The following is a 25986-nucleotide window of genomic DNA, read 5'->3' on the forward strand; positions in this document are numbered from 1 at the left end:
AGAAATTAGACAATGGACCAGTTGTCTAAACTGTGTTTACTGGTAGGGGATAAAAGAAAACCCTGTTTAACTGGGTCTACTTTTATTCTTTAGATCAGGAGTATCAAACTCACAGTGTCATATCGTCATGTGACGTATCACGACTTTTCCCCCTATTGCTAAAACAGAGGTGGACATGGCCAGTGTGTGTCACATCTGGCTCTCAGGCTGTGAGTTTGAAACTCCTGCTTTAAATGATTGTTAACATTGGGTAAGAGCTCCTAGTTTCTAGCTCTTAGCTAGCTTTGGCTGATAGAAACCGCCAACTGGGTTAGTATTTGGATGGCATATTGCTAAGAAATTATAAGACTATGGGCTAAAGTTGAAAAATATATGAGGCCTATTTCTAAATTCTCGTGAGGCAAATGATGTTGCTGTATTCATGAGGTAACTGGAACTCACGCCCAGCTTGAAGAAACCGCCTTTATTTTAACATTTATCCCATATTTCTTTTTACATAATTATATGATTTAACCATTAAATATTCCCATGAAAGATTGCGGTGCAATATTGGCAATGCAGAAAGGGGCAACTTTTTTCTGTGTTTATGACGATTAGCACAAAAATACAGAAAGGAGACACTTGCTCACTCTTACTCCGCCTTCCAACCTCCCCTTCCCCATTAGAGTACCTTGTTTGTACTTAACTACCTAGAGGTGTATCCTCACACAATAACAACTCAATAGTGCCTTTATTGTGCATGCTTAGTCTTGTTATTCGTTGTATATGGCATTCCGATGATTTGTTTTTTATTTGTTTTTTTCTCACCTACCCAAAATGCACTGCTGCCCCCATGATGCACCTCTGCTTGCTGTTTATGTTAATGCGCTTGAACCCCACTGGCCCATTGCCATCATGTGCTCGCTGCCTGCTAATTAAGACTCAGTCGGCTGTCAAATCACTGAAGCGACCCCTCGAGGCAACCTTTGACCTGGTACTATGACCTTTCACCTTTTAGCTTGGCATGTAGCTTTACTGTAGATACAAATTATTAATTCTTTAATTAAATTCTTAAGTATTTTTTTTTTCCTTATTTCCTGTTATAAAGTAATGTGAGCTCAAATTTAAAACTGAGTGTGGCTTCCTTGTTGTGTTTGCGGGGAAGGCGATGGAGATAATTTTTATTTCCCATCCCATCCTGACCCCTTCGGGAGACGTAGGATTCTACATTCAGTTTAATCACCTTGTAGACATTTCTAAATCAAGGAAGATGGGTGTTTTTTTTTTTAAAGGATTTTTTTTAAAAAAAAAAATGTGTAAAATATATATGATTTATATATTTGTATCTGTTTGGTTGGCATGGCTTAACAATATTCTTACGTAGATTTAACATTTGTAATGCAAGTGCCAGCATGATTTGGCACTTTGTTTTTGTTTTGTTTTTGCATGTGTAGACAGACTTTGGGGATATGGGAGTAAAGTTTAATATTATATTAATCTTTGTTTCATTCACTCGATAAAATTTCTCTTTAACATGGCTTTTACTTATCAATCCTCATGGAGCTAGCAGTGCAGCTTTTTTTTTTTTTTCCTCCCTGGTATTCCTGCTTCTTTACTAAAACCTGAACCTTTTTTATAGTGAAAAAGTGCTAGTTTTACTGTTCCCAAGCACTTACAGTGCCATATTGAAAGGGCAGTAATAAAACTTTCTTGCAAAGCTTCGGCCTTGCTCTTCCTTTGAATTGTAAAGTCTGCTCTGCTGCTTGCTTGCTCAAGGATGTTAAAAAAAATGGTGGTGCTCAATTGCTGTATTTTATACTGACTGTTCTATTTCTTCTTCTCTCTCTCTCTCTGTCTCTCCATCTTCCACATTCTTTCTTTCTCACTCCCCCTTCCTTCCTTCCTTCCTTCCTTTCTCATTTTTATTCTTTTCCTTTATTGCTTGCTTTTTTCTTTCTTTTATTTCTCTTCTCTTTCATCTTTCCTCTTTTTTTCTTTTCTTTCCTTTCCTTCATTCCTTCTTTCTTTCTCATTTTTATTCTTTCTTTTTCTTTCTCATTTTTATTCTTTCCCTTTCTTTCTTGCTTGCTTGCTTTTTTCTTTCTTTTATTTCTCTTCTCTTTTATCTTTCCTCTTTTTTCTTTTCTTTCCTTCATTCCTTCTTTCTTTCTCATTTTTATTCTTTCTTTTTCTTTCTCATTTTTATTCTTTCTCTTTCTTGCTTTTTTCTTTCTCTCCTCTTTCCTCTTTCTTTTCTTTCTTTTTTCTCATTTTTATTCCTCCCTCCCTCTCTCCCCATCTTCCTTCCTTCCTTCTCTTTCTCCTTAACTGGGCTATCTTATCCTCATCTATCAATAGGGGATTCCTCAAGCTGTACTCCCCCCATTACCAAAGAGGCCTGCGCTTGAAAAAACCAATGGTGCCACTGCAGTCTTTAATGCTGGTATTTTCCAATACCAGCAAGCTCTTGCAAACATGCAGTTGCAACAGCATACAGCCTTCCTCCCACCAGGTACGTGGCATTTCCCATATCCTTTGAAAAAGACCCAAATGAAGTCACTAGAATAATTTCCCATGGGTTAGCTAGGTTCAAGGTTAAGGCTTTTCATTGTTAAGTATGTTAAAAAGAAAGCATGGGAAGGGTAACATACACGGATGCCCAAAGCGACAATCTTGCTGCTAAACTGCAAATTCTGCATATGTTTTCTTGGAAGCAAGGTGTTGGGTGCTTTTCAGCATAATCTGAAAATCTGCATCTCTGAAGTGTGCAATCATGTTTCAAAACAGCATTTGAAATCTTTTTCTCTCTTCTCTAATCCTTCATTGTTTACCTCTTATGTTGTTTTATGTATACATATATATTTAACTGATGTAAGACCCCTTTGCTCAAGTGAGTTTAACTTTCATAGTGCAGTGAGAATAATATTTTCCATATGCTGAATTGTATTTAGTTGTTACATTATTATTATTTATTTATTTTTATTTACTGACTATGATTCAAACTTTTATCTTGAACTAAAATGCAAGATAAGGTTTGGAATAATAAGTTAGTTGTATATTTTTTGCAATCGGAGTACACTTCGTAGTCATGGCCTTTCATTTTTCAGTGATAAATCAACAAAGGGGTCTTACACAAATATCTTTTTCATTCCTGCAAGTTAAAGCACAACAGATTTTCATTGCTACCTTATGTTCATTTGCTAAACATTCTATGCAAAAGTGTGTGTTGGTTTCAGACATGAAGAAAGAGGATAACTGAAATTTAAAACTTAAAATATGTTAGTTTTGTAGTTTGAAACATGATGGTAAACTAAAATATATTTATATTCCTGAAGGGTACCATAATTAGATGTATGGGTTATGAATAATAATAATAATAATAATAATAATAATAATAATAACAACAACAACATTAACAAAATAGCAATAAGAAAAAACAGTGATATCTCTACCCCAATAATTAAATGAATTAATGCATATTATTTGAATTTTGAAAAATAATTACTTAATTTTATTTAATTTAATTTTCACGTTGAATATCATGACTCAATTCATTCCAGCGACACTGATACTTAAATATTAGATAACTAGATAAGGTTATATCAGTTGACAATGTTCAAATAGTCATCATAGCCATAATTTTAAATATCTATTTTCTTATGTGTATAAGAATTGTAGAGGGACAGGATGGAATCTACGATAGCATTTTATCTAATTGATTTTAATTTCAGGAAATATTTTTTTTAAAAAAATATGACTGTTTCCAGATGTTTTAGGAAGACAACAAGAGCAATTATGAGCCACTATTACTCTGAAAAATTGTAGTAATTAAATCCTAATATATCTGGGAACAATCAGAATGGGAAAAAATTAGCTAATGCTTTGATTAGATATTTCCTTGTACAATAACAAGAGTCATTTAAATATAGTAAAATAGCTAATTTCCATGTGAAACAGATTCAAACTATGTTTACTTAGTTATTGATTTATGAATTTCTGGATTGCCTAACTCCAAAATGATTCTGGGTAACTTCACAAGTAAGAACCATTGTCAGAAGACAACATAACAACTATCTCATTGCTCACAAATCAAAGACCCCTATCCAAGCACGCTGTCCCAAAGCCTGGAGGAATAAGAACAACAAATTCTTAAAGTTCATGAAGCAGGGAAGGTGGTAGCCATGAGGATGCTATTCTGAATAATAGATGTTGTGATACATCAAGCCTTCTTCCTGAGTCCTGTTAGATGCCATCACTTAGCTGATGGGATTCAAAGCAAAGCAGAACACACAGGATGGGCCAAAGCTATAGGAGCCACACAATCCTAAATTGCTGTCCCAGACCATTATAGGCAATCAGCACTTTAATTTGTTCTCAGAACCCAGCCATTTGCATAGCAAGGATGATACATGGGAATAGCAAATATATAGGACCAAATATAGCTTCCGAGTGGTCTTCAAGAGCAACATCTGGAGAGTGTTACAGTAGAGGTGATCTGAGAAATAACCAAGCCATAATGACTGTAAGGAAAATTGATGTCAGCCTTTGTAGGTAGACCAGAGTGGAAACACACCAGATAAGCTTATTCAACTCTGTTATAAAACTACATTAAGAGAACTTTGCAAGTCTGAAAGTACACGTCTCATTTACAGCCTGAGAAAGAAGGAAGGGTCTCTTCTGAACCTCTTGCCCTACCCACTATTTATTTATTTATTTATTTATTTATTAAATTTGTATGCCACCCCTCTCCGTAGACTCGGGGCGGCTCACAGCAGTGATAGAAACAATGTACAATACAAATCTAATAATACGAAGTTAAAAACCCATAATTTAAAAAACATGCACACAACACACCATACATAAATTATATATGCCTGGGGAAGGTATTTCAATTCCACCATGTCTGACGGTTTTTAGAAGTTTACGAAAGGCAAGGAGGGTGGGGGCAATTCTGATCTCTGGGGGGAGTTGGTTCCAGAGGGCCGGGGCCACCACAGAGAAGGCTCTTCCCCTGGGTCCCGCCAAATGACATTGTTTAGTCGACGGGACTTGGAGAAGGCCAACTCTGTGGGACCTAACTGGTCGCTGGGATTCGTGTGGCAGAAGGTGGTCCCGGAGATATTCTGGTCCGATGCCATGAAGGGCTTTATAGGTCATAACCAACACTATCCCGCTGCTATCTCTTATCTGACTGTTTCCTTGGTAGCATTTCTTAATCCAGCATCTCAAGTTCTTTCATGCATAGCATTACAAAAGAAGACCTCTTAAGCTTGGCACACACATTGAATATGTTGCATGCAATCACCTTCCTGGCCATAGCTGCTCAGCAGGACCTGGGAGTTTAGGAAATTTCCAGATAGTATCCAGGCCTGAAATGGCCAGTAATCCCATTTAGGGTCAAAGGTTCTCTAGTTCCCTAGAATTGGAAGGAGAAACCCTCTTCCCTCATAATCACTTAATCATTCTAGACTTAAATCTTAGACTATTCCTTTTATCCAGACATCAACAATTCTGAAGCATTAGGAACAAGATCTTGATAGCTGTTAGTTGTCTAGGAAACAAAATACACAACTCTTTACCATTAACATACTGAGCATACCTGTCCTTGAATTGTCTCATTTAGATATTACACAGGAAGGGTGAAAACACCAAGCCCTGAGGCATCCTATAAATCAGAGCCTGACATTCATTCATATAATGCCAAGTTATGGCTTAGTCTTATGTATCAACCACCTTTCATACACAGTAACAGCAATATATCTCGATTTACCCAGCCTCCGCCTGAAGCTTAAACATCTGCCAGTTAGAAAGCAAAACTTAATGTGGCATTAGCACAGAGTTGCTTCTTTCTGTATCTACATTAGTCATGAATTAGCATATAAAAAGTACCCATAAATCAAACAATATAAAACAATATATAAGTAAATGTCAAAATTGGACAACTGAAACCACTCCTTATGTTATTTGAACCTACTTTTAACTTAGTAGTTAAAATACCAACACACAGTTCAGTCTGCTTTCTCCTTGCCCTGCTCATGTAAGTCTAGTTCTAATTACCACCACTTTGCTGTTTGATTTGATTGTGCTATTGGTTACATGCCACTGTTTCCCCATAATAACCAATTTTTCCTTCTTTGTTCAAATGAGATTTTCCTAATTACACATGTGATGGGTTGTTTTAATTCTTTTCCCTTTGCAAATCCACCTTCCTGTTGCAATGCATGATGGGCAGGCTCAATATTGTGCATGACACCCGCTACAAGTGTTGGTAGGTGCCAGCTTTGTTTCTTGATTATCTTAAACCTGTTTAGCAGCTCACAGACTTTCAAAATCCACTGCTAGGTTTTAACTTAGAGTTACTGTGCAAAATCATGTTTCTTCCCTTGCACTAACACTTGTCAATTAAATGCATTTGCTTTATTTAATTGACACAATTTACCCAGAAACCATTTACTTCCTACCATTATCAAGTTGTTATATGCCCCATTTCCCCCATCCCTTTTTATCAGTTCTGGTGGATTTTGACTGGACTTTGAGTTCCAGTGTTTTAGAAAATTATTTTGTGTTTAAAACAGAAAAGGGCCAGTTACACATTTTATGCAAGAAATGCAGAATTAAGAGTTTTATTTCAGCATATCCTAATAATATCAGAAGTTAAAATGGGAGGGATTGGGTACATGGTTATCCTAAGATTTTCAAACTATTAATGAAAGTGCTATTTGTAGCTTCTTGGGAATAAAATGAAATAGTTCAACTTTATTGTATTGACTTTGGTAATTCAGTGGTAATAAGCATTTTTCCCTTCCCTTTTCTCCTTTCCTTTTGTCTTTTACCTTTGTCCCCACCCCGCTCTCTGGAATGTTGCCCCGCTTTGCGCTGTGGTTGCATGTCATTTTCACTGGTGGCGGTATCTCGCCCCATGACTATTCTGCTGATATAAATACCATACTTGACCATTTTACCACCTCTTGCTATGGTTTCCCATACTGCTACACTCTTCTGTATGTTTGCTTATATGGTTTTCCTTCCAAAAGTTCCCATGGTGCACGGCGCTACGCCCGCCACTGTGTCTGCAGCAACAACATCTGCCACAAGCGTCCCCTTCGCTGCAACTGCCACAGCCAACCAGGTTTGCTAATTTACAGCTTTGTTTCTTAAACATAACTCAGAATCGGTGCTTTTAAGGAGCATGGGAATTTCTTTTATTATTTTTGGTTTTTCGGTTGTGGTTTTTGTTTTTTTGTTCATTGGTTTATACTTCTTGTTGGCCTACACATTTTTCTTTAGATCTGCAGCATAGCTTAATTGGACTTCTGTTCCTACTCTTCAATAACACTTTCCTGAATTGATCAACATCTGACAAATCATTTGCCTTTGTCTCCCACTTCCACATTCGCTGTTACAAGAACAGATATATTGAAAGAAAATATAAGAATATAAGATCACAATTACTTTTTTCCTATGTAGAATTGTAAACTTTTTGCAAACCAAGGCAATATCTAATTTACGAATGGAAGTATAGGAAAAACTCAAACAGTAGGCAAATTCAGAACAAAGAAATTGACAGAGCCAAGGGGGAAAAAAAATTGGTTTAATTTAATAGTGATTTAATTTAAATTAAATAGCTATACTGTATACTCATATATTTATGTACATCCATACACATATGGATATATACAGTATGTACATAGACTTTATTTTACACTAAAATTAATATTTTAGTGGCAAGTTTTGAAAGAATTTTGGAATCTGTTCTGCAGCCAATGGTAAAACAAGCTTGATATAGCACAAAGTACCACAGGATGTTCTAAGTTCATTTATGCTGTATACTTAAGGTGCAAATACTATCTCTTTAAAGTAGGTCAGTATTATTTTCTGCAAAATAGAATAGAATAGAATAGAATTCAATTCTTTATTGGCCAAGTGTGATTGGACAAACAAGGAATTTGTTTTGGTGCATAAGCTCTCAGTGTACATAAAAGAAAATATAGATTTGTCAAGAATCATGTGGTACAACACTTAATGATTGTCATAGGGGTCAAATAAGCAATGAAGAAACAATCAAATGATGGTCAAAGCAGAAAGGCCCTGGGGTGGCTGAGGTCTTCAGAGAAACACATGACAAAAAAGGAAATAAATATTGAGAAACTCTTTTGACATTTTGTTCTCGAGATTGCATAAATGCTGAGTCGTGATGATAAGAGTTGTTGAACTAAACTTGAAAGTTTTGGAAATATGGAAATTAAGTTTTAAAAATCTGAATGTTGCTATTATCCACTTAGTAGGCCAGGTTTCAGATTTACAACTCTTTCATGTCAATCTTCCAGAGCATTAAAGTTAATATACAAAATTGTTGAATTTGAGGAGATAAAGTGATATTTTACTTTATAAAGAACACCCAAGTACAAGAAATCAATAACTGAATGAATAGGAATATCTAATCATCCTACTCTTGACATAATGCCCAGCATCCCCAATCATGGTCAGCTGCTGGCAGTTGTATATCAGTAGTATTTTCAGAATTCTGCTGGAAAATAGGAAACACAACCCACAAGCAAGGAAAAGTATCTCATCAGCAATCCAACTTAGCCAGATTGCCTATTATGATCTTATTCCACATTTTTACTTATGACACACTTACAACTGATCCTATAATACAAGTTTTCTGTCCCAACCTGGCACCATAAGATGTTCTGGAACAGCCATACTGAGCAGGAATTTGGGGGACTGTTTAATTGGATATAAATAGTCCTCAACCTATAGCCACAACTGGAACTGGAATTTCCATCATGTTGCTGTGGTCACAAGTCCAATTAAACCCTATTTTATCCCATTTTTTATAGCAGTTGTTAAGTGAATTCAGCTTCCCCGGTGAACGATTTTTTTGCTGTAAATCAGCAAAAGTTGCAAATAGTGATCACATGACCTCATGATCTCAAGACACATCCAGTTGTCAATACAAGCCACTTGCCAAACACCCAAATTGTGAGACAATGACCATAGAGAGTGTTGTGATCGGCGCAGTGGACGTACAGATTGTACGTTACTTTTTCCGAGGCTGTTGAACCATTTTTAAAAGAATCAAAGTTTTGTCTTGATGGCTAAATGGCTAATAGGAAGCAACCATTAGATTGTCATATTTTCATGTATAAAGATCACTGTAGATATATCTACATTTCCATTTTTGGTAAGCCAAGATAACTATTTCCCATTTCGGGTAGATCAAGATGATCACATTTTCAAATTAATTGTGATTTTACATAATGATAATAACAAAAGGGTGAAGATAAAAGCACATTTCAGATATGCCATATCTTTGAATAGTAAGAGTTAAAAACATATGTGCTGTCTTCTTTATGTAGCAATTTAATGTTTAATTTATAACGAAGAAAAAAGTAACTAGTGTAGTATACCAAGGAGTCCTGGATGTGTTCATTAGGCATTAATAATGAAAAATTTAGTCATCAGGAAGGAAAGAAGGGAGAGAAGGGTGGAAGTAAATTGCTCTTTCTCCTTCCACTATCTCTTGGTACAGATGATTCTGAATATTTTTTTCCTATATTTTTCGAAGGGTTTCTCCCATACAGATTCTGGAAGTTTTGCTTTTGTTGTACAATTCGATCATTTCATGCATATGGATTCTCATAATGTGCTCCAGTCAATTGTAACCTATTGTTTGTATATACATATATGAGCAATATATGTATATAATACATGAGCAATGCTGACATGATTCAATGCCACAAAATGCAATGTTCATGCATGCATAAGTATTTTAGAATTGGGCCCCTTCCTCTTTACTGACCGGTGCTGAAGCTCCTTGGTCTGTTTTGACAGCACTACTCTTGAAGCTTCTAGACAGCTGGATGCAACATCTCTTTCTGCTGCAGTAGCAAACCAATGGTATGAGAAGCTTCATTACACTTGGGACACATTTATGTGCAAAAAGAGACTTTAGAAATGCATAGATTAGTCTTCCCCAATCTGGAACCTTTCATATTTTTTGAGATTTCAATTCTTCTACTTGCTGGGGATTTGGGGAATTACACCCAGCACCCAGTATTGGAGCCAAATTGGAAAAGGCTACTATTGAATATAGTTAATATAGGGATTGTGTAGAAAAATAAATTGGGCTGACTTAGAAGAGTTTGTTTACTTTTGGAACTTCTGTGGTCTAGTAATAGAAGCCAACAGTAAGTAACGATATAGAAGCTGATCTGAGCCTCTTTTTATGAATGTACTGGGTTTTTTAAATCATATCTGAACTTGTTTGACATTTAACTTTTTCATGCAAATGTTTGTGAACTATTATTCACTTAAGAAACCAAGAGTTTATATGTATTTCTATATTCAGTGGTTAGAGCGAATATTATAATACTTCTCATCAGGCTGTGCCCAAAGTAGACAATTTTAGAATTAGCTTAAGCCACCAATTAGATTAATAAAGTAAAAATGTCTAGTAATTATAGAGCAATCAAGAAATACCATCCTGTAACAACATGTAAAAGAGTAGCATCAATTATATCAGTCTCCATAATGGAAGTTCTAAATTTCATCCTGCTCTACTGCCAACAAATATTTTTAAATACAAAAATTGGTTTATTTGGTAGTTGTATGTAATCTAGATCTGACTAAATGTATCTGTTCTGAAAGTACTTTGTATAGGAGAAAGCACTTTGCCTTGCTTAACTTAACAGTAGTTAACTGAGAGGGTTCTTGGAGTCCTAGTGGACAACCATTTAAATATGAGCCAGAAGTGTGCAGCAGCTGCCAAAAAAGCCAACATAGTTCTAGGCTGCATTAACAGAAGGATAGAATCAAGAACACATGAAGTGTTAATACCACTTTAAAATGCCTTGGTAAGGCCACACTTGGAATGCTGCATTCAGCCTTGGTCACCACAATGCAAAAAGGATGTTGAGACTCTAGAAAGAGTGCAGAGAAGAGCGACTAAGACGATTAGGGGACTGGAGGCTAAAATATGAAGAACGGTTGCAGGAACTGGGCATGTCTACTTTAATGAAAAGAAGGACCAGTGGAGACATGATAGCAGTGTTCCAATATCTCAGAGGTTGCCACAAGGAGTCAACCTATTCTCCAAAGCACCTGAGGGTAGAACAAGAAGCAATGGGTATAAACTAAACAAGGTGAGAAGTAACTTAAAACTAAGGAGAAATTTCCTGACAGTTCGAACAATTAACCAATGGAACAGGTTGCGTCCAGAAGTTGTGAATGCTCCAACACAGTTTTTAAGATGATCTTGGATAACCATCTGTTTGAAGTAGTGTAGGGTTTCCTGCCTAAGCAGTGGATTGGATTAGAATACCTTCCAACTCTGATGTTATTATTATAAACTTCCTTTGATTGATCTTGAGGGGAATCTGTTATAAGCAGTAGATATTCTTCCTCCAATTTCAATGGAGTGTAAGGATTATATTGCAAATATTTTCATTGTAAAACAGCATGAACATTATTTCAAATCCAGAGACAACAAAAATAAGAATCTAAATGGATAATATGCAACAACAGCAAATGTTCTGATGGATAGCCAAGTGTTTAGATTTTCTAACCAATCCCTAAAGAAAATTTGTGAAAAGTGGTATAGTTAAAGGTCCCATTGCTGCATTCTTCTGAGCCCTTCTCAGTTCCTTTTAAATATTCAATGACCTTGGTTACTGTTATAATAATTATCACCATCGTCTCAATTTTGCATTGAGTATGGAAAATGCACAGCCCAAGTTTGCTTCTGAAGCCAATTATTAAAATCAGAAATCTGAAACAACCCTAGTTCATACAATCTCTGTGTAGGCCAACAAAAAGAGTGCTTAAAACAACTGAACTGCATGAATTTTTAACTATAAATGTATCTTTCTTTGAAACAGCCATAATGGTTGATATCCTACTTAAGTGAATGTTCTCATTTAAATTGCTACCTACGTTTTGGTTAACATAAATTACATTATAAAGACTGTGGTTTTTTTATTTGAGGTTATATCAATTAAAGTTTATATTTTTAATAGATTCCCATAATATCTGCCGAACATCTGACTAGCCACAAGTATGTTACACAGATGTAGACACTTAATCATCAAACAGTAAGTTTTTTCAGTGGGTATTATTGTACTTCGATACTTTTAAGAAAATTTTCATTCCATTGTCCTTGTACACGATTGTTGGTGATTGTGTATGTACCTTTGTGTTTGGGTGCCTGTTGTATTAAATGTTTTTAAATTTATCTTTCATATTTTATATATAAAAGAAGACTCGGTTGAAATTAATTAATGTTAACAGTTGATATCTCAGAAAGTATAGGAGGTTAAACTGCTGTTCCCTGACATTGTTTTAGGCGCTTAACGCATTCAAGTGGTAAAAAATATATATCTGCGTATGGGTTTAGTCCTCATTTTTATGAAACAGTTTTATACAAATTGAAGGAAATAAACCCCTGATTGTTCCATGCAATCTGAAGGACATTATGGAATTTGCTGACAGAAGAATTTAAAAAGAGCATTGAAGAAACCTAGAATTTTGCTATTTATTCCTACTGGTTACAAAAATCATGTAATCCTCAATAATATTTGCTATCCAGGAACAGAAAATACCATATTTTTCAGAATACAGGATGCACCCGAGAATTAAGATGCACCTTAGCTTTGAGGGAGAACAATAGGGGGAAAATCTACCTACCAGGTATTCATCTGACTAGCGTCCTTAGTTAGTTCAGGTCAGCACATTATTTTATGCCCTGGTTTGAGAGAGAGTAGCAATGAAAACAAGCCTGAAAAGACTTAGGGCAGGACAAACTGCTTTGGAGGGAGTAGGAATAATAAAAAATAATGCTGCAAGCCAGGAAGATTGTTAGCACCGTGTTAGGGCTGAAAAAGCCTTTTTCAGAGGGAGTAGGTGTCAGTGCTCCAAATAGCACCTGTGAAATAAATCAAGTCCCACTCCAATTCTCTCAATCAGAGCTCGATTTATTAACAGAACCATGTTGGTTACGCCATAGCCATTCCGATTCTGAATACTTCCCAGAATCCCACCTAGGTTAAGGTTCATCTTACATCCCCACACCCACAAGTTCATCACGAGAGCCAGTCCGTGTGCAGGGGTTTATCAACTTCCTCTTCTCTTCAGTTGAGGCAGAACAAAAGGCGACCTTGGATCGGAGAAAGGAATCTTTGGTTGTGTCTAGTAATTTTCCCACTGACTACTCACTACCCCTACCAATTCCCCTTATGCTGTATTACTGTGGCAGGCCAAAATCTCTAACTCCACATGATGGCTTTGGCCTGACAGAAAACAAGGCTGCAAAGACTTAGAGGTGGGAATAAAATTTTCTTCCGAGTTTAGCACCTAGTTAGGGTTGGGGGGGAAAGTTTCAAAAAAGATAAGACACACCCAAAGTTTCAGCCTCTTTTAGGGAGGAAAAAGCTGTGCCTTGTATTCTGAAAAATATGGTAGATATTTTATTCATGACCTGCTTATAATGCAGGAAGGGGGGGGGAGCCATTGCATCTTATCAGGAGGGATTTTTTAATGTTGTTAAGAACATGCTATTATGGGATGCCTATTTTTAAATTTTATTTTTAATTGACCCAATATCCAGAGTACATGAATAAGCACTTTTTAAAAAAACCACTCAATGTAAAATGTTAATGCGTGGATAAAGGACATACCATAATAGAAACATAGAAACATAGAAACATAGAAGACTGACGGCAGAAAAAGACCCCATGGTCCATCTAGTCTGCCCTTTTACTATTTCCTGTATTTTATCTTACAATGGATATATGTTTATCCCAGGCATGTTTAAATTCGGTTACTGTGGATTTACCAACCACGTCTGCTGGAAGTTTGTTCCAAGGATCTACTACTCTTTCAGTAAAATAATACTTTCTCATGTTGCCTTTGATCTTTCCCCCAACTAACTTCAGATGACCCGCTGTTGGTCATCATGTATATAGTCAGCCACTGGGCCACCTATCCCCATTATACACTGCTCAAAAAAATAAAGGGAGCGCCTAAACAACACAATATAACTCCGTAAAGCAAAATTGTTTGGGTTGTATGAGTGTTTTTAAATAAAGGGTTTTTAATTGTTTTCCTGTTTTAATCATTGGATTTGTATTTTGTATTCTTGTTGTGAGCTGCTCCGAGTCTTTGGAGAGGGGTGGCATACAAATCTCATAAATAAATGAATGAATGAATGAACGAACGAACAAACAAACAAACAAACAAACAAACTTCTATGAAACCAAACTGTCCACTTAGGAAGCAACACTGATTGACAATCAATTTCACATGCTATTGTGCACATTCAACTTTGTACAGAACGAAGTATTCAATGAGAATATTTCATTCATTCAGATCTAGGATGTGTTATTTGAGTGTTCCCTTTATTGTTTTGAGCAGTATATTTTTATAGAAAAATATGAACAAATGAAATTCAACAGTGTTTTGTAATGAGAACATTACGCAGATGCTGCTGCAGTTAGTCACAAGTAATATAAAATTCTTCACTGGCAATTTAGTTTTAGCTGGGGGAAATAATCATAAACTCCTTCTTATTTGATTATATGTCCTGACTTTTAGCAACTACATAAAATACTTCTCTAGAATTATCTGTCCTCTCCTGGCCCTACTATCCCCCCCCCCCAATATTTAATTCAGTCTATCCATCTTGCTGATGGCGGTCTTCCCTTTCTTCTGTCTTACGCATTATTCTCAACAGGACGTGGTCTTCACAAATGACTTTTTAAATATATGTTTATTTAAATAATTGACTATTGTGAATATTTCTGTTAGTTTGAATCATTAATATTTTAATTTATTTCTTAGATTTTTATTTATTTATTCAATTTTTATGCCACCCAACATCCTAGAGACTCTGGGCGGCTAATATACTAATTGTTTAAGATTTTTTTTAAAAAAGTCTTCTTGTTTTTCTAGATCATATGACGGAGAAGAGGACAGCGTGGTTGAGTGAAGAATCAGGACAGGTCATTAGCCATAATGTATATACCGTAAAATAACAGCACCCAAATTTCCTCAGCAGTAAGACATCCACATATTGCATGTTAACAAGATGAAATGACAACTTGGAAATTCACTGCACACTGTTGCCTATATACTTTGTACATTGAATAGATATTTGTGCTGGGGTGATCATATTGTCTAAAGCAGCCTTCCCTAACTTGGTGCCCTCCAGTTGTGTTGATCTATTAATCTAGATTGCATCCTGGACATTGTAGACCCAAGAAAGCTATAGGGCATCAGGTTGGAGAATGTTAGTCTAAAGACTACAGCATTGTCCATCTTTTCTAGCACACAAGTATGCAATGCATACCCAGCTGACGTATGCATTGGTAGACTCTTTTCCTACATAATCATGTACGTCATTTTGAAAAGACAGACTGTGATGTAGCCATAGATCTATAATGTATTGGTACGTCTGTAGACCAAGATATAATTTTTAAAGTAAGTTTATTATCTCAAGGTTTACAAATAACAAAAGGTGCACCTTGTATTTAAAATTGCCATTATAGAAGAGACCGTGCATGCACAGTATAATTTTTTCCTTTTTTGTTTTAAGAGTAATATTTTTAAATGTAATAGATTGTAAGAAGTGGTAAAAGAGGTATCTGACAGAGATGAATGTGCCAAGTAAAACCACAACTGTGTATATTTTTAAAGCACATCAATGGCTTTAAGTACCGTGTTGTTAAAGATTTTCATGAAGTGCCATAGACTGTAATCAAAGTAGAGTATTATTTCTTCAGTGTTACTTTAAGAGCCACATTTTTGCTTCTTTTGCTAGTTGGTAATCAGTCAAAGGGCACCCTTCCGTTTCAAACCAAAGCTGTCTCAGAAATGGCCACCTCATTTAATAATAGACAGCACATTTTTTGTTGTTCTTATTTTTTTAAAGCAAAAACAAGAGTAGATATATGGTCATTCCTATATATACTAGATATATAAAGCTATAAATTATTATAAACCATTGTAGTTATAATAGTTTTGCAAAGTATACTGTATAACAAACAATATTTTAAAAAGGGAAGAGCCATTTCTGAGACAATATTAGAAAAAGTCTAAATAATTTTATTTTGCTTCAATTTTCTAACCTCTGTCAAAAGTCCAAGAGACTCTAAACGTGTTGAAGGAGATGGGTTTTGCTTTTCTGATCCAATGCATCACTTCAAAGTCACACACTTAAAAAAAATAGTGACTCTAATCATGGGAAAAGCACTGACATCAGATGCCTGATTAAAAAGAAAACCAAAATAATCAACAATCAATGAAAATGTTAGAATAGGCGCTGGGTGGGTTAAATATCGGGTGAGTTTTATATGTGATTTCTTCTGTTGAGATTTAACTGCTTTATAGCCTTAGAAAGCCTTTACAAAATGAAATAAAAAAATAGATGTGCATTCAAGTTTTTAAGATGGATTCATCCAAAGGAAATCCTTTGTGTGGTTTGGATGTTGCAGTTCGTAAAGGATATATTTTGCTCTGTTAAGCAAAGCTCGAGGTGGGGGCCAGGTCTCTGGTAGCGTCGCGTAGAATGGAAGAGGTGAGGATTCGCTTCTAGAATTCTCCATACTTCCAAGTTTACTTGCAAGTTTTTATGCTTGAGAGATGCTTTCTAGTTAAAAAAAAAAAAGAATGATGTGTTGATTTTACTGATTGTACTGTACATCTATTAAAGCCTTAGATTATTACATTACGGGTTAAAACCCATACCAATGTAATTTCAATCGTGTTAAGAAAGTATAGGTGACTTCACATGTTATTGTAGTTTACTTACATTTAGAGAATATGACTTATTTTTCCTTGTTAAAATGGTAGTTTTTATTTCGTACATTTATTAGATCATTTTCATTTTCTATTACCAGATGAATGCCATTTAAGTTTATAGAATTTTGTTTTATTAGATTTTACTGATGAATTTTTTTCAAAATATGAAAAAAAATTAAAAATATTTTTTCTTCATAGCATATGCAGTTTTGAATTTACATGTAGTGTCATGAATATTCGTATTCTTGTTAACTAAATGATTTATATTTTACTGATTTAATATTACAATGTAAGAATATCAGTCATTGTTAGTTCTTGTCTAGTTTTCATTAAAAGAACAAAGATCTTTTATATGGATATCTTATATAATCATTGTTAAGTAAGAAGTTAAGTTGTTGCTATTGAAATGATCCTGGCAGACAACTGAGTAATATTTTGATGATTTATTTTGTTTGTAATTAATTATAAAAGAAAAAATCTAGTTCTTAGATATTAGAATAAAATTTATTTTCTACTGTATCCATTTCAAATGTTAAAATATTGTTTAAATATTTTTTGAAATCCCTGAATATCAGGCCTTCTTATAAATAAGCTGCATAATCAGTAGATCAAGGGACTTTTTTTGTTGATAATCCAAATACTCAAAAAGTTTACGTATAACAAGAATTATAATAAGTGTGAGTGCTTGTGCATACTCTTGAGGGATGATTATGCTGCAATTTAGCATGTGGGAAAGTATAGAGAGAAGGTTGACCTTTTGCACTTCTGTATATAGTCAAATAAAAAAATAAAGAGAGAAACCTGTATAATAGTAAGATCTTATTTTGAATAAAAATGTCTATAAATACAAGGAGTTTTGTTAAGGCTTATAAAAATGACAGGCTGAACAAAATTGCTTGCAAAAAAGTGGCACAGAATTCGCACTCCATACCCCTTTGAAAAAGTGGCTTTGCTTTATTGTGAACAGCTTCTAGTTTGCCAGGATTCTTTCAGCTGGAAAGATTGACCATCCTCCTCATGACTAACAAAAGCTGCACTGGTCTAAATCTGCCTGAAGATAATTTCTGATGAGACAAGAAAAATAAAAATTATTTTTTTAAAAATGAAATTTCAGAAAAAAAACAGGTACTTCCAACCATTAAAGGTAAACCATGGATCTAATATGTCTTACATTACTCAAAACAACTACTGCATGTTTCAAGTATCAAGGAGAGAGAGAGAGAAAGTAAAAGAAAATATAAATAGATATAAAATATATATTCTATTCAAACCAGTTTCTGAAAAATTTCAGTAGTTTTATTATTCACACACTAGCGAAAAGACACACATACACAGAGAAAGTGATATTGACTTTCACATGCACATTAAAGAAGTTTTAAAATGTCAACAGGCAAACCAAAATAAAACCATCATAGCTGTAGTTGTTATGTAATTATTTTTATTGCTGTAGTGATCCGGTTCTTTTAGCAGGTGAAAAAAAAAATACCCGTTCAAATTCACCATTTTTAACCTAAAGCACTTGACAAACCATGTACTACATGAAGCCAAAGTGAGGGGGGAGGGAACCAATGATTGGATCTATTCTGTCTCATAATTAATATTGATGAATTAGTACATGTTGCACTTCCTTGCAACCCTATAACTTTCATCTGCTGAAAGGACAGGTGTGCTTGGTTTTTACTATTATGTAATCACAGACTTAAATTTGCTTGGTAGTTGCTCCTACTTATGTACTCTGTCCTGGGCTGCAATTTGTTTTTATGCTTATTTTATTATTACTGCTATAGCTGTATGAAAAAAAAATAAAGTTAAATTGCCCTAATAAAATTTCTTTTAATTATCTTTCTTTCTCTTTCCAAGTTTGGAAGAAGAGGATTTCTTGGTTGTCATTCTCATTTGTGGTTGGGACAAGGGAGGGCACCATCTCAATTGGTACTGGTCATACTGGTCATTATGTAAAAACAGACATCTAGTTTATGGATTAGATTTCTACAAATATAACGCTAACCATCACAACGTGAAGAACCACACATGTCTCAATTACTCACTAGTCAATTGTTTCCTTCTGAATATGACCGAGTTTACCGGGAAGTGATCTGTGTTGCATTACCAATGTGTGAACCCAAGTCTATGAACTGAGCTTGAGATCTACAGAGGGTGATACAGGAGCTCTAGTGAATTCATGAGCATTCATAAAATCATTGCCATAAAATTATGATAGCTTATTTCTAATTAATTTCAAACTTAGATGATAAAGTGAAGTACAGTAGAACCTCTACTTACAAACTTAATTCGTTCTGTGACCAGGTTCTTAAGTAGAAAAGTTTATAAGAAGAAGCAATTTTTCCCACAGGAATCAATGTAAAAACAAATAATGTGTGCGATTGGGGAAACCACAGGGAGGGTGGAGGCCTGTTTACTCCCAGGAGATTCCTAGAGAGGCGCCACGGAGGCTTCTCCCCGCCTTTTCCGACTGTTTCCTCCCAGGAGATTCCTAAAGAGGCCCCACCATAAGTGCGCAATAAAAACACTGGGAGTAGAAATGACTTCAGACTTCTTGCCAATTTTCCCATTGACTTTCCTTGGAGGAGGTGGTAGAATGTGTTGGAAATGATGATCATGTGACCACACTTTTGACAAATTTCAAACCACAGGAGTTGTGGGTCCTGGATTTTGGACATATTCTTTAAGTTAACCCATCTGAGGTATATAGATTCAAAAATTGTTACCCTATGAACCTTGAACCATAAGGTCTGCAATTATATATCACACACACGGAGGGGGGCGGGAGGGAGAGTGAGGATGCACTTTCCATCCAAATCAAACTGAAAACAAAGTTTTGGTACTATAGAAGTTATTTTGTACCTGTCGTGCTTCATCTGTAGATAAAGTGATGGGAAAAGATAAGGGGTTTTGATGTAAACAGCTACTTCAAGTTTTAAACAGCCTTAAAGTTTTCAATGGTTTCTTTTTATGAAACTCCCCCGATGTCAGACTTCAAACCACATTGATTCATCTCCATTTCTTCCTGTTACATGCTTCTGGTGAATGAAATAATAAATATCACTTTTGGGGGTAAAAGGGAAGAACCAGGTCAGGTCCAATGTTAGCTTGTATAAACCCATTTGCTCAATAGAACATTGTATGTGTTCTGCTCTCTAGTCGTCAATGAAACCTCAAACTCTACTAAGTCCCCAGTAGATTTTGAGAGTGCTCCCAACCACTCCTTTCTGGTTCTTTTACTGGAAAAGATTAATTTTCTGGTTCTTTATAATCCCTGTATATGAGTTAACCTACAACCAGGCTATATTCTCATAACAGGTACAAGTGAACAATTATGTAAGTACAAATAGTACTCACTTACGACCACAATTGACTCTTAAAGTTCCATTGCTAAGCAAAACAGTTTTTAAGTTTTGCCCAAATTGTACTTGTTAATCACTACAGGTGCTAAGTTAATAACACCATTGCGAAGTAAATCTGGCTTTCCCCCAATTAACTTTTCAAAAGGTAATTGCATGGCCCCAGGACACTGCAATCATAATAAATATGAACTAGTTGCCAAGTATCTGAATTTTGATGGCATGACTGGGGATTCTACAATGGTCATAAGTGTGAAAAGTGGTTGTAAGTTACTATTTTCAGTGCCATTGTAATTTTGAATGGCTATTAAATGAAAACTAGCAAATTGAGTGCTACCTGTATAGATAGTCCTTGACTTATGACCACAATTGAGCCCAAAATTTCCGTTGTCAAATTTATTGAGTTTTGCCTCATTTTACAACCTTTCTTGCCAGAGTTGTTGAAGTGAATCACTGCATTTGATAAGTTAGTAACATGGTGGTTAAGTGAATCCGACTTGCCCATTGATTTTGCTTATCAGAAGGTTGCAGACACTGATCACATGACCTTGGGACCCAACAATGGTATGAGCCAGTTGCCACGCTCTTTGATCACATGATCATGGAGACACTGCAAGAATCATTAACTCTGGAAAATGGTCATAAATCACTTTTTTCAATACTGTTGTAACTTTGGTCATGAACTGTTGTAAGTCGAAGACTATTTGTACAACCTTTTTCCACTTGCTCCTGATAGTTACCAGGTATGTAGACACATGACCATCGCACCACTGCTTCGGTAACAACTATATGTGCGTGTGTGTGTGTGCACTCACAAATATAGGAATCAGATTATACACCTCTTCATATATTACTTTTTGTACTTTTCCTCTTTTTAATGCCATTTTTCTGAACTTGAACTTCCTCTTAAGCAGTTTGATGTTCTTTCATAAACAGATAGTTCCCACTTAATAGTTACTCATCTTAAAGTTGCAATGGTGTTGAACAATGGATACTTCCGAGAGGTCCTCATCGTTGTAGCTGTCACACCATCCCTGCAGTCACATGACTATAATGCAAGTGCTTGGCAACTGGGTCAGTGTTATGACATCATGGTGTCCTACAGCAGGGGTCCCCAAGCTTGGCAACTTTAAAAGACTTGTGGATGTCAACTCCCAGAATTCCTAGCTTTCCTGGATGAAGAATTCTGGGAGTTGAAGTCCACAAGTCTTAAAGTTGCCAAGGTTGAGACTCCTCTCCTCTCCTACAGTCATTTCCATCAAGCCTACAGGAGGTTGCAGATGTTAATCATGTGACCACGGGGTACTTTGGGATTTGCAACAAGGAATGGTGGAACTGCTGTTGTAAGTTGGCATGATCACAACACACTACCTTGGAATCAGCAGTCCAGTGAGTATAGACTACTTGTATTTGTTTCTCAAGGCAGTAATTTCTGTAGGACTAAACTACCTCAATTTTCAGATTCATTATTCATTTTTTTAATTCACATTCATAATTCCTGATGCTTCCTCTTTTAAGAGTCACAACTAATTATGACTCAACTAATTCTTACTTGGTTTGTTTTATGTTTCTCCTGCTATTTTTCATATTGAAAGTGGGAAGGAGAATGCTCTTAATACACAGTCATTTTCACAATTTTTTGGAGTGCTAATATTTGTTTTAATTCTAATCTTCAACATACCACTAACCTACATATTTAAAACACTCTTTTCTATGTTACCTGACTTCACTTCCATCTTAAATGTCCTTAATTTTAATTCTGTTTTACACCTGGAGGCTTCTCTTCATCCACTTGATTAAGAAGTCTGCTAAAATTGTGAAGAAAATGGCAATTACTTCCTTGGCAGAGTGGAAGCCAATGTTGAGACTGGCTTGAAGGTTTTTCTCTAAATTAAAATAATAGTGTATTAATCAATTGTTTAGTTTTATTGAGTTTTATAATTTATGTCCCCTTTAAATATAAAAGTAATCTGGCTTTAAAACCAGAATGGCATACTTTTGAACGAATTCTCCTGAAGTTTCTATGGTTCTCATTCTCGAGAAAGCCTTAAAGATTTGGCTTTTTTCATTTGGACATGATAAAGACATGATAAATTGATAAACCCTATTTGAGAGATTCTGTTTTGCATTTTTGTTTCCCATCTGATGTGAGTGATTTATATTTTTCTTAGTATTGGCTGTCTGTTTTAAATTGTTTCCTATCTTTGTATATCATCATATATTGCTTCAGCAATTGAGGCAGCTGATAACAAACAATACTCTATAAACAATTTATTCTTCATCCCATGATAACAGAACTGTGTGCTAACATTATTTATTTCTGCAACGCTATCCATTTATATCAGGACTGGGACTTCAAAACATACTGCGAAGCATGCTCTACTGGGCATAGTGTTGTATTGTTAGGAATATAGCTTAATGTCTGAATAAACACATGGAAGATTATATTCCGTCAGAGCAATAAACAAACAGAAATATTTCTCTTTAAAAGCAATTATTGTTTTTTTGTTTAGTTTAGTCATCAACTATTATCTGTTCTAACACCTCGCCGCTGACACAGGCGGCGGGGACTGCCCTGTCCCCCTGTCCCCCCTGCACAAAACTACGCAGCCCCAGATCGCTCGCTTCTCCAGCCAGCAAAGCCGACTGCCCGGCTTTGCTGGCTGATGCAGGAAAGGAAAGCGTCACATTTAAAAAGCATGCCACTTTCTGGGACTGCGGCGCCGTGGTGGCCTTCAAACGCGGCCCTTCGCGGCGCCCCACCACCCGTTCCTGCAGGAAGAGATCGGGCACTTTACCGGGAGGTGGAGGCGGCGTGGGGCCGGACGCTGGGTGCCGGGGAGGGCGAAGGAGTGGACGCGCCTCTCAGCTGCAGAGTGGAACGGGGGTGGAGATCAGCGGCGGAGTCCGGCGTTGGGGGCCTGGGGCCATGCGGGACCGCTCATCCAGGCTTGCCGGTCCACGCATGCCTGGATGAGTGGTCCCGCATGGCCCCAGGGGGGACGGGGACAGGGCAGTCCCCGCCGCCTGTGTCAGCGGTGAAGTGTGCTCGCCTTGTGCTGTGGGGGGGAGGCGATGGAGGTCAGGGGTTTTCAAGCAGCCGCCTCCCCCCACACACACAAACTTAGCCATGGTGCACTTAGCTGTGACTTTCAGTGGACAGTTTTTCAATTGCCAATCGCCTTTTCATGAATTTCGCGTCCACTCACCGCGGAGGAGGAGGGGAGGAGGAGGTGGAGAGGCAAGGGGGCGGGGAGGAAAGCGGGCCTGCAATTGGCCAATTTCTTTCTCGCCTTTAGGGAGAGGAACTGTTGCTGCTCTGCCATAGGGCAGCAACAGTTTCTCTCCCTAAAGGCGACAAAGGAAGGGGCCAATTGCAGGCCCGCTTTCCTCCCTGCCCCTTGCCTCTCCACCTTCTCCTCGCTGAGCAGCCAACCGCGGTGAGTTGACAGGAGATTCGGGAGCTTATTTTATCGACCAGTAAAATCTCGTGAGCTTGCCACGGGCCGGTTAAAAGACCTCGTTGGGCCGCATCTGGCCCGCGGGCCGTAGTTTGGGGACCGCTGGTCTTAAGCATAAAACATATCAGGAAAGACTTAATGAACTCAATCTGTATAGTCTGGAGGACAGAAGGGAAAGTGGGGACATGATCAAAACATTTAAATATGTTAAAGGGTTAAATAAGGTTCCGGAAGGAAGTGTTCTTAATAGGAAAGTGAACACAAGAACAAGAGGGCACAATCTGAGGTTAGTTGGGAGAAAGATCAGAAGCAATGTAAAAAAATATTATTTTACTGAAAGAGTAGTAGATCCTTGGAACAAACTTCCAGCAGACGTGGTTGGTAAATCCACAGTAACTGAATTTAAACATGCCTGGGATAAAAATATCCCTCCTAAGATAAAATACAGGAAATAGTATAAGGGCAGACTAGATGGGCCATGAGGTCTTTTTCAATCTTCTATGTTATGTTTAAAATTACCTATTACCGTTATGTTCTAATCTAATCATGTAAATGTAGCACTACCCCCATAATGGTTCCTGGAGTCTGGATTTTCCTGGCCTTCTTGGTATGGCTGCCAGTCGACACTGGTCCCTTGCTCAGGTACCTCTATTCCTTGGCCTGAATCATGTAATTGAGTGGCGGTCAGTCTTTTCTCAGCAGGTCACGTGATGAGATGATATTCAGGTGGTTGGTTGTCCCTACCTTCCTTCCTTCCTTCCTCCCTCCCTCCCTCCCTCCCTCCCTCCCTCCCTCTCCCTCTTGAACTGCCTGCTGGGCTCCCCTACCTCTGCTCCTACGTGGATTCCTGTGCTTGCCCCACAGAAGACTCTCCTATCCCCCTTCTCTCTCAGGATTGACTCACCGAAACCTCCCTATCGTCCCTATTGCCTTCATTCCCCTGGCCTCTTTCTCCATTTTCCCCTTAAGACTCTTCCTATTCTCTTTTTCCATTTCCCCATAGAGGTTTCTCCCTGCCTTTTCTGGCCCTATTTCTTCCCAGGAGATTCCTAGAGAGGTCCCACAGACGTTTCTCCCCGCCTTTTCCGGCCGTGTTACCTCCCAGGAGATTCCTAGAGAGGCCTCATGGAGGCTTCTCTCTTCCTTTTCCGGTTACAGTTTTGGAGGGTTTGTAAGTGGAAAATGATTCTTGAGAGGAGGCAAAAAAATCGTTTCTTGTCTAGAAGCATTCATAAGTAGAGGCATTCTTAAGTAAGGGTACCACTGTACTTTCTTCCCTTATTTTACAATCCACATTATCCTTTGATTTCATATATCTGTATCTGGAGCACCACCACACTTACTTAAAAAAATGAATCATGTAGTCAAAATTAAATTGTTTGAAAGTGCTTTCTTAAAGATGCAATAGTTACTTTTTTCTTCTTCTTGTATTCCACACCTACACAGAGAGACACACCCACACCCTGACACACCTTTGCCTTAAAACTCAAGCCCACTCACACTAACATTGAAGAATGACTTGATGCAACACACTGCTCCAGCAGATGTCACTATTGGAATATTCTGAGAATCAGAACTCCATTCTTTAAGTAAGGGAGAGAGAAAAGTGCTTCTCAAGAAGAAAATAACGTATTCATGTAATTCCTTGATTTAAGAAATTTGGACTGCTGTGGCAAAATTTAAAGCTATTTATGGTTCCTCAAAATAAGAAACCAAAGAAAAGAAGTAAGCTTGTTAAAATCCATGTTTGTATACAAAGAGTTAATTGCTTTGTGGGGTTTGGGGGTTGTTGTTGTTTTTGCATAACACAATATACAATATAATGTGTAAATCATACCCCCAAGACATGTATGCCTGCTTACTGTGCTATTCAAAATTCTGTTGATGGCAGCACCTTATCCTCTATTATAAAATCAGAATACATATTTAGCTAAGATATTTCCAGGTAAGAACAGTGATCTGAAAAGTAGGTCATTTTATATAACCTCACACTATCTGATGTTCTTCTAATGTCAGTAATGTATTGTTTATTGCCTTGAAAACTGTCCCTATGATATCCATATATGATGTACAGTGTTCCCTCGATTTTTTTTAGAGATGCGGAAGTAAATACACCATTTTTGGTATGGACAGTATCACAAGCCATCCCTTAACACTTTTAACCCCTAAATTACCATTTCCCATTCCCTTAACAACCATTTACTCACCATTATTACTGGTACTCGCCATTGAATAAGACACTTAGTGATCCTGATATTTATAAACATAATTATTTATTAGCAATAATTAATTTTTTTGTTATTTATTTGCAAAAATTATTAGTTTGGCGATGATGTATGACGTCATCAGGCGGGAAAAACCGTGGTATAGAAAAAAAACCCGTGAAG

The 25986-nt window shown here is 36.8% G+C and overlaps 1 protein-coding gene across 18 annotated transcripts in view; it reads left to right on the forward strand.

Annotated features, from left to right (window-relative positions):
• The window catches only part of MBNL1 (muscleblind like splicing regulator 1), a 206471-nt gene extending 187868 nt beyond the window's left edge, over positions 1-18603 (forward strand). For 5 of the 18 annotated variants that reach the window (XM_070753464.1, XM_070753452.1, XM_070753470.1 and 2 more), the window contains 6 exons: positions 920-973; positions 2338-2491; positions 6212-6247; positions 7014-7108; positions 12000-12074; positions 14929-18603. In XM_070753464.1, coding sequence (XP_070609565.1) covers positions 920-973; positions 2338-2491; positions 6212-6247; positions 7014-7108; positions 12000-12056 — 396 coding nt within the window. In that variant the 3' untranslated portion in view covers positions 12057-12074; positions 14929-18603. The remainder of the gene's footprint in view (positions 1-919; positions 974-2337; positions 2492-6211; positions 6248-7013; positions 7109-11999; positions 12075-14928) is intronic. The other 13 variants (XM_070753466.1, XM_070753455.1, XM_070753461.1 and 10 more) reach the window with 4 other exon arrangements.
• Positions 18604-25986: the final 7383 nt, after the last annotated feature.

The sequence above is a fragment of the Erythrolamprus reginae genome, chromosome 5, assembly GCF_031021105.1.
Source record: "Erythrolamprus reginae isolate rEryReg1 chromosome 5, rEryReg1.hap1, whole genome shotgun sequence".
Classification (NCBI taxonomy): Eukaryota; Metazoa; Chordata; class Lepidosauria; order Squamata; family Dipsadidae; genus Erythrolamprus; species Erythrolamprus reginae.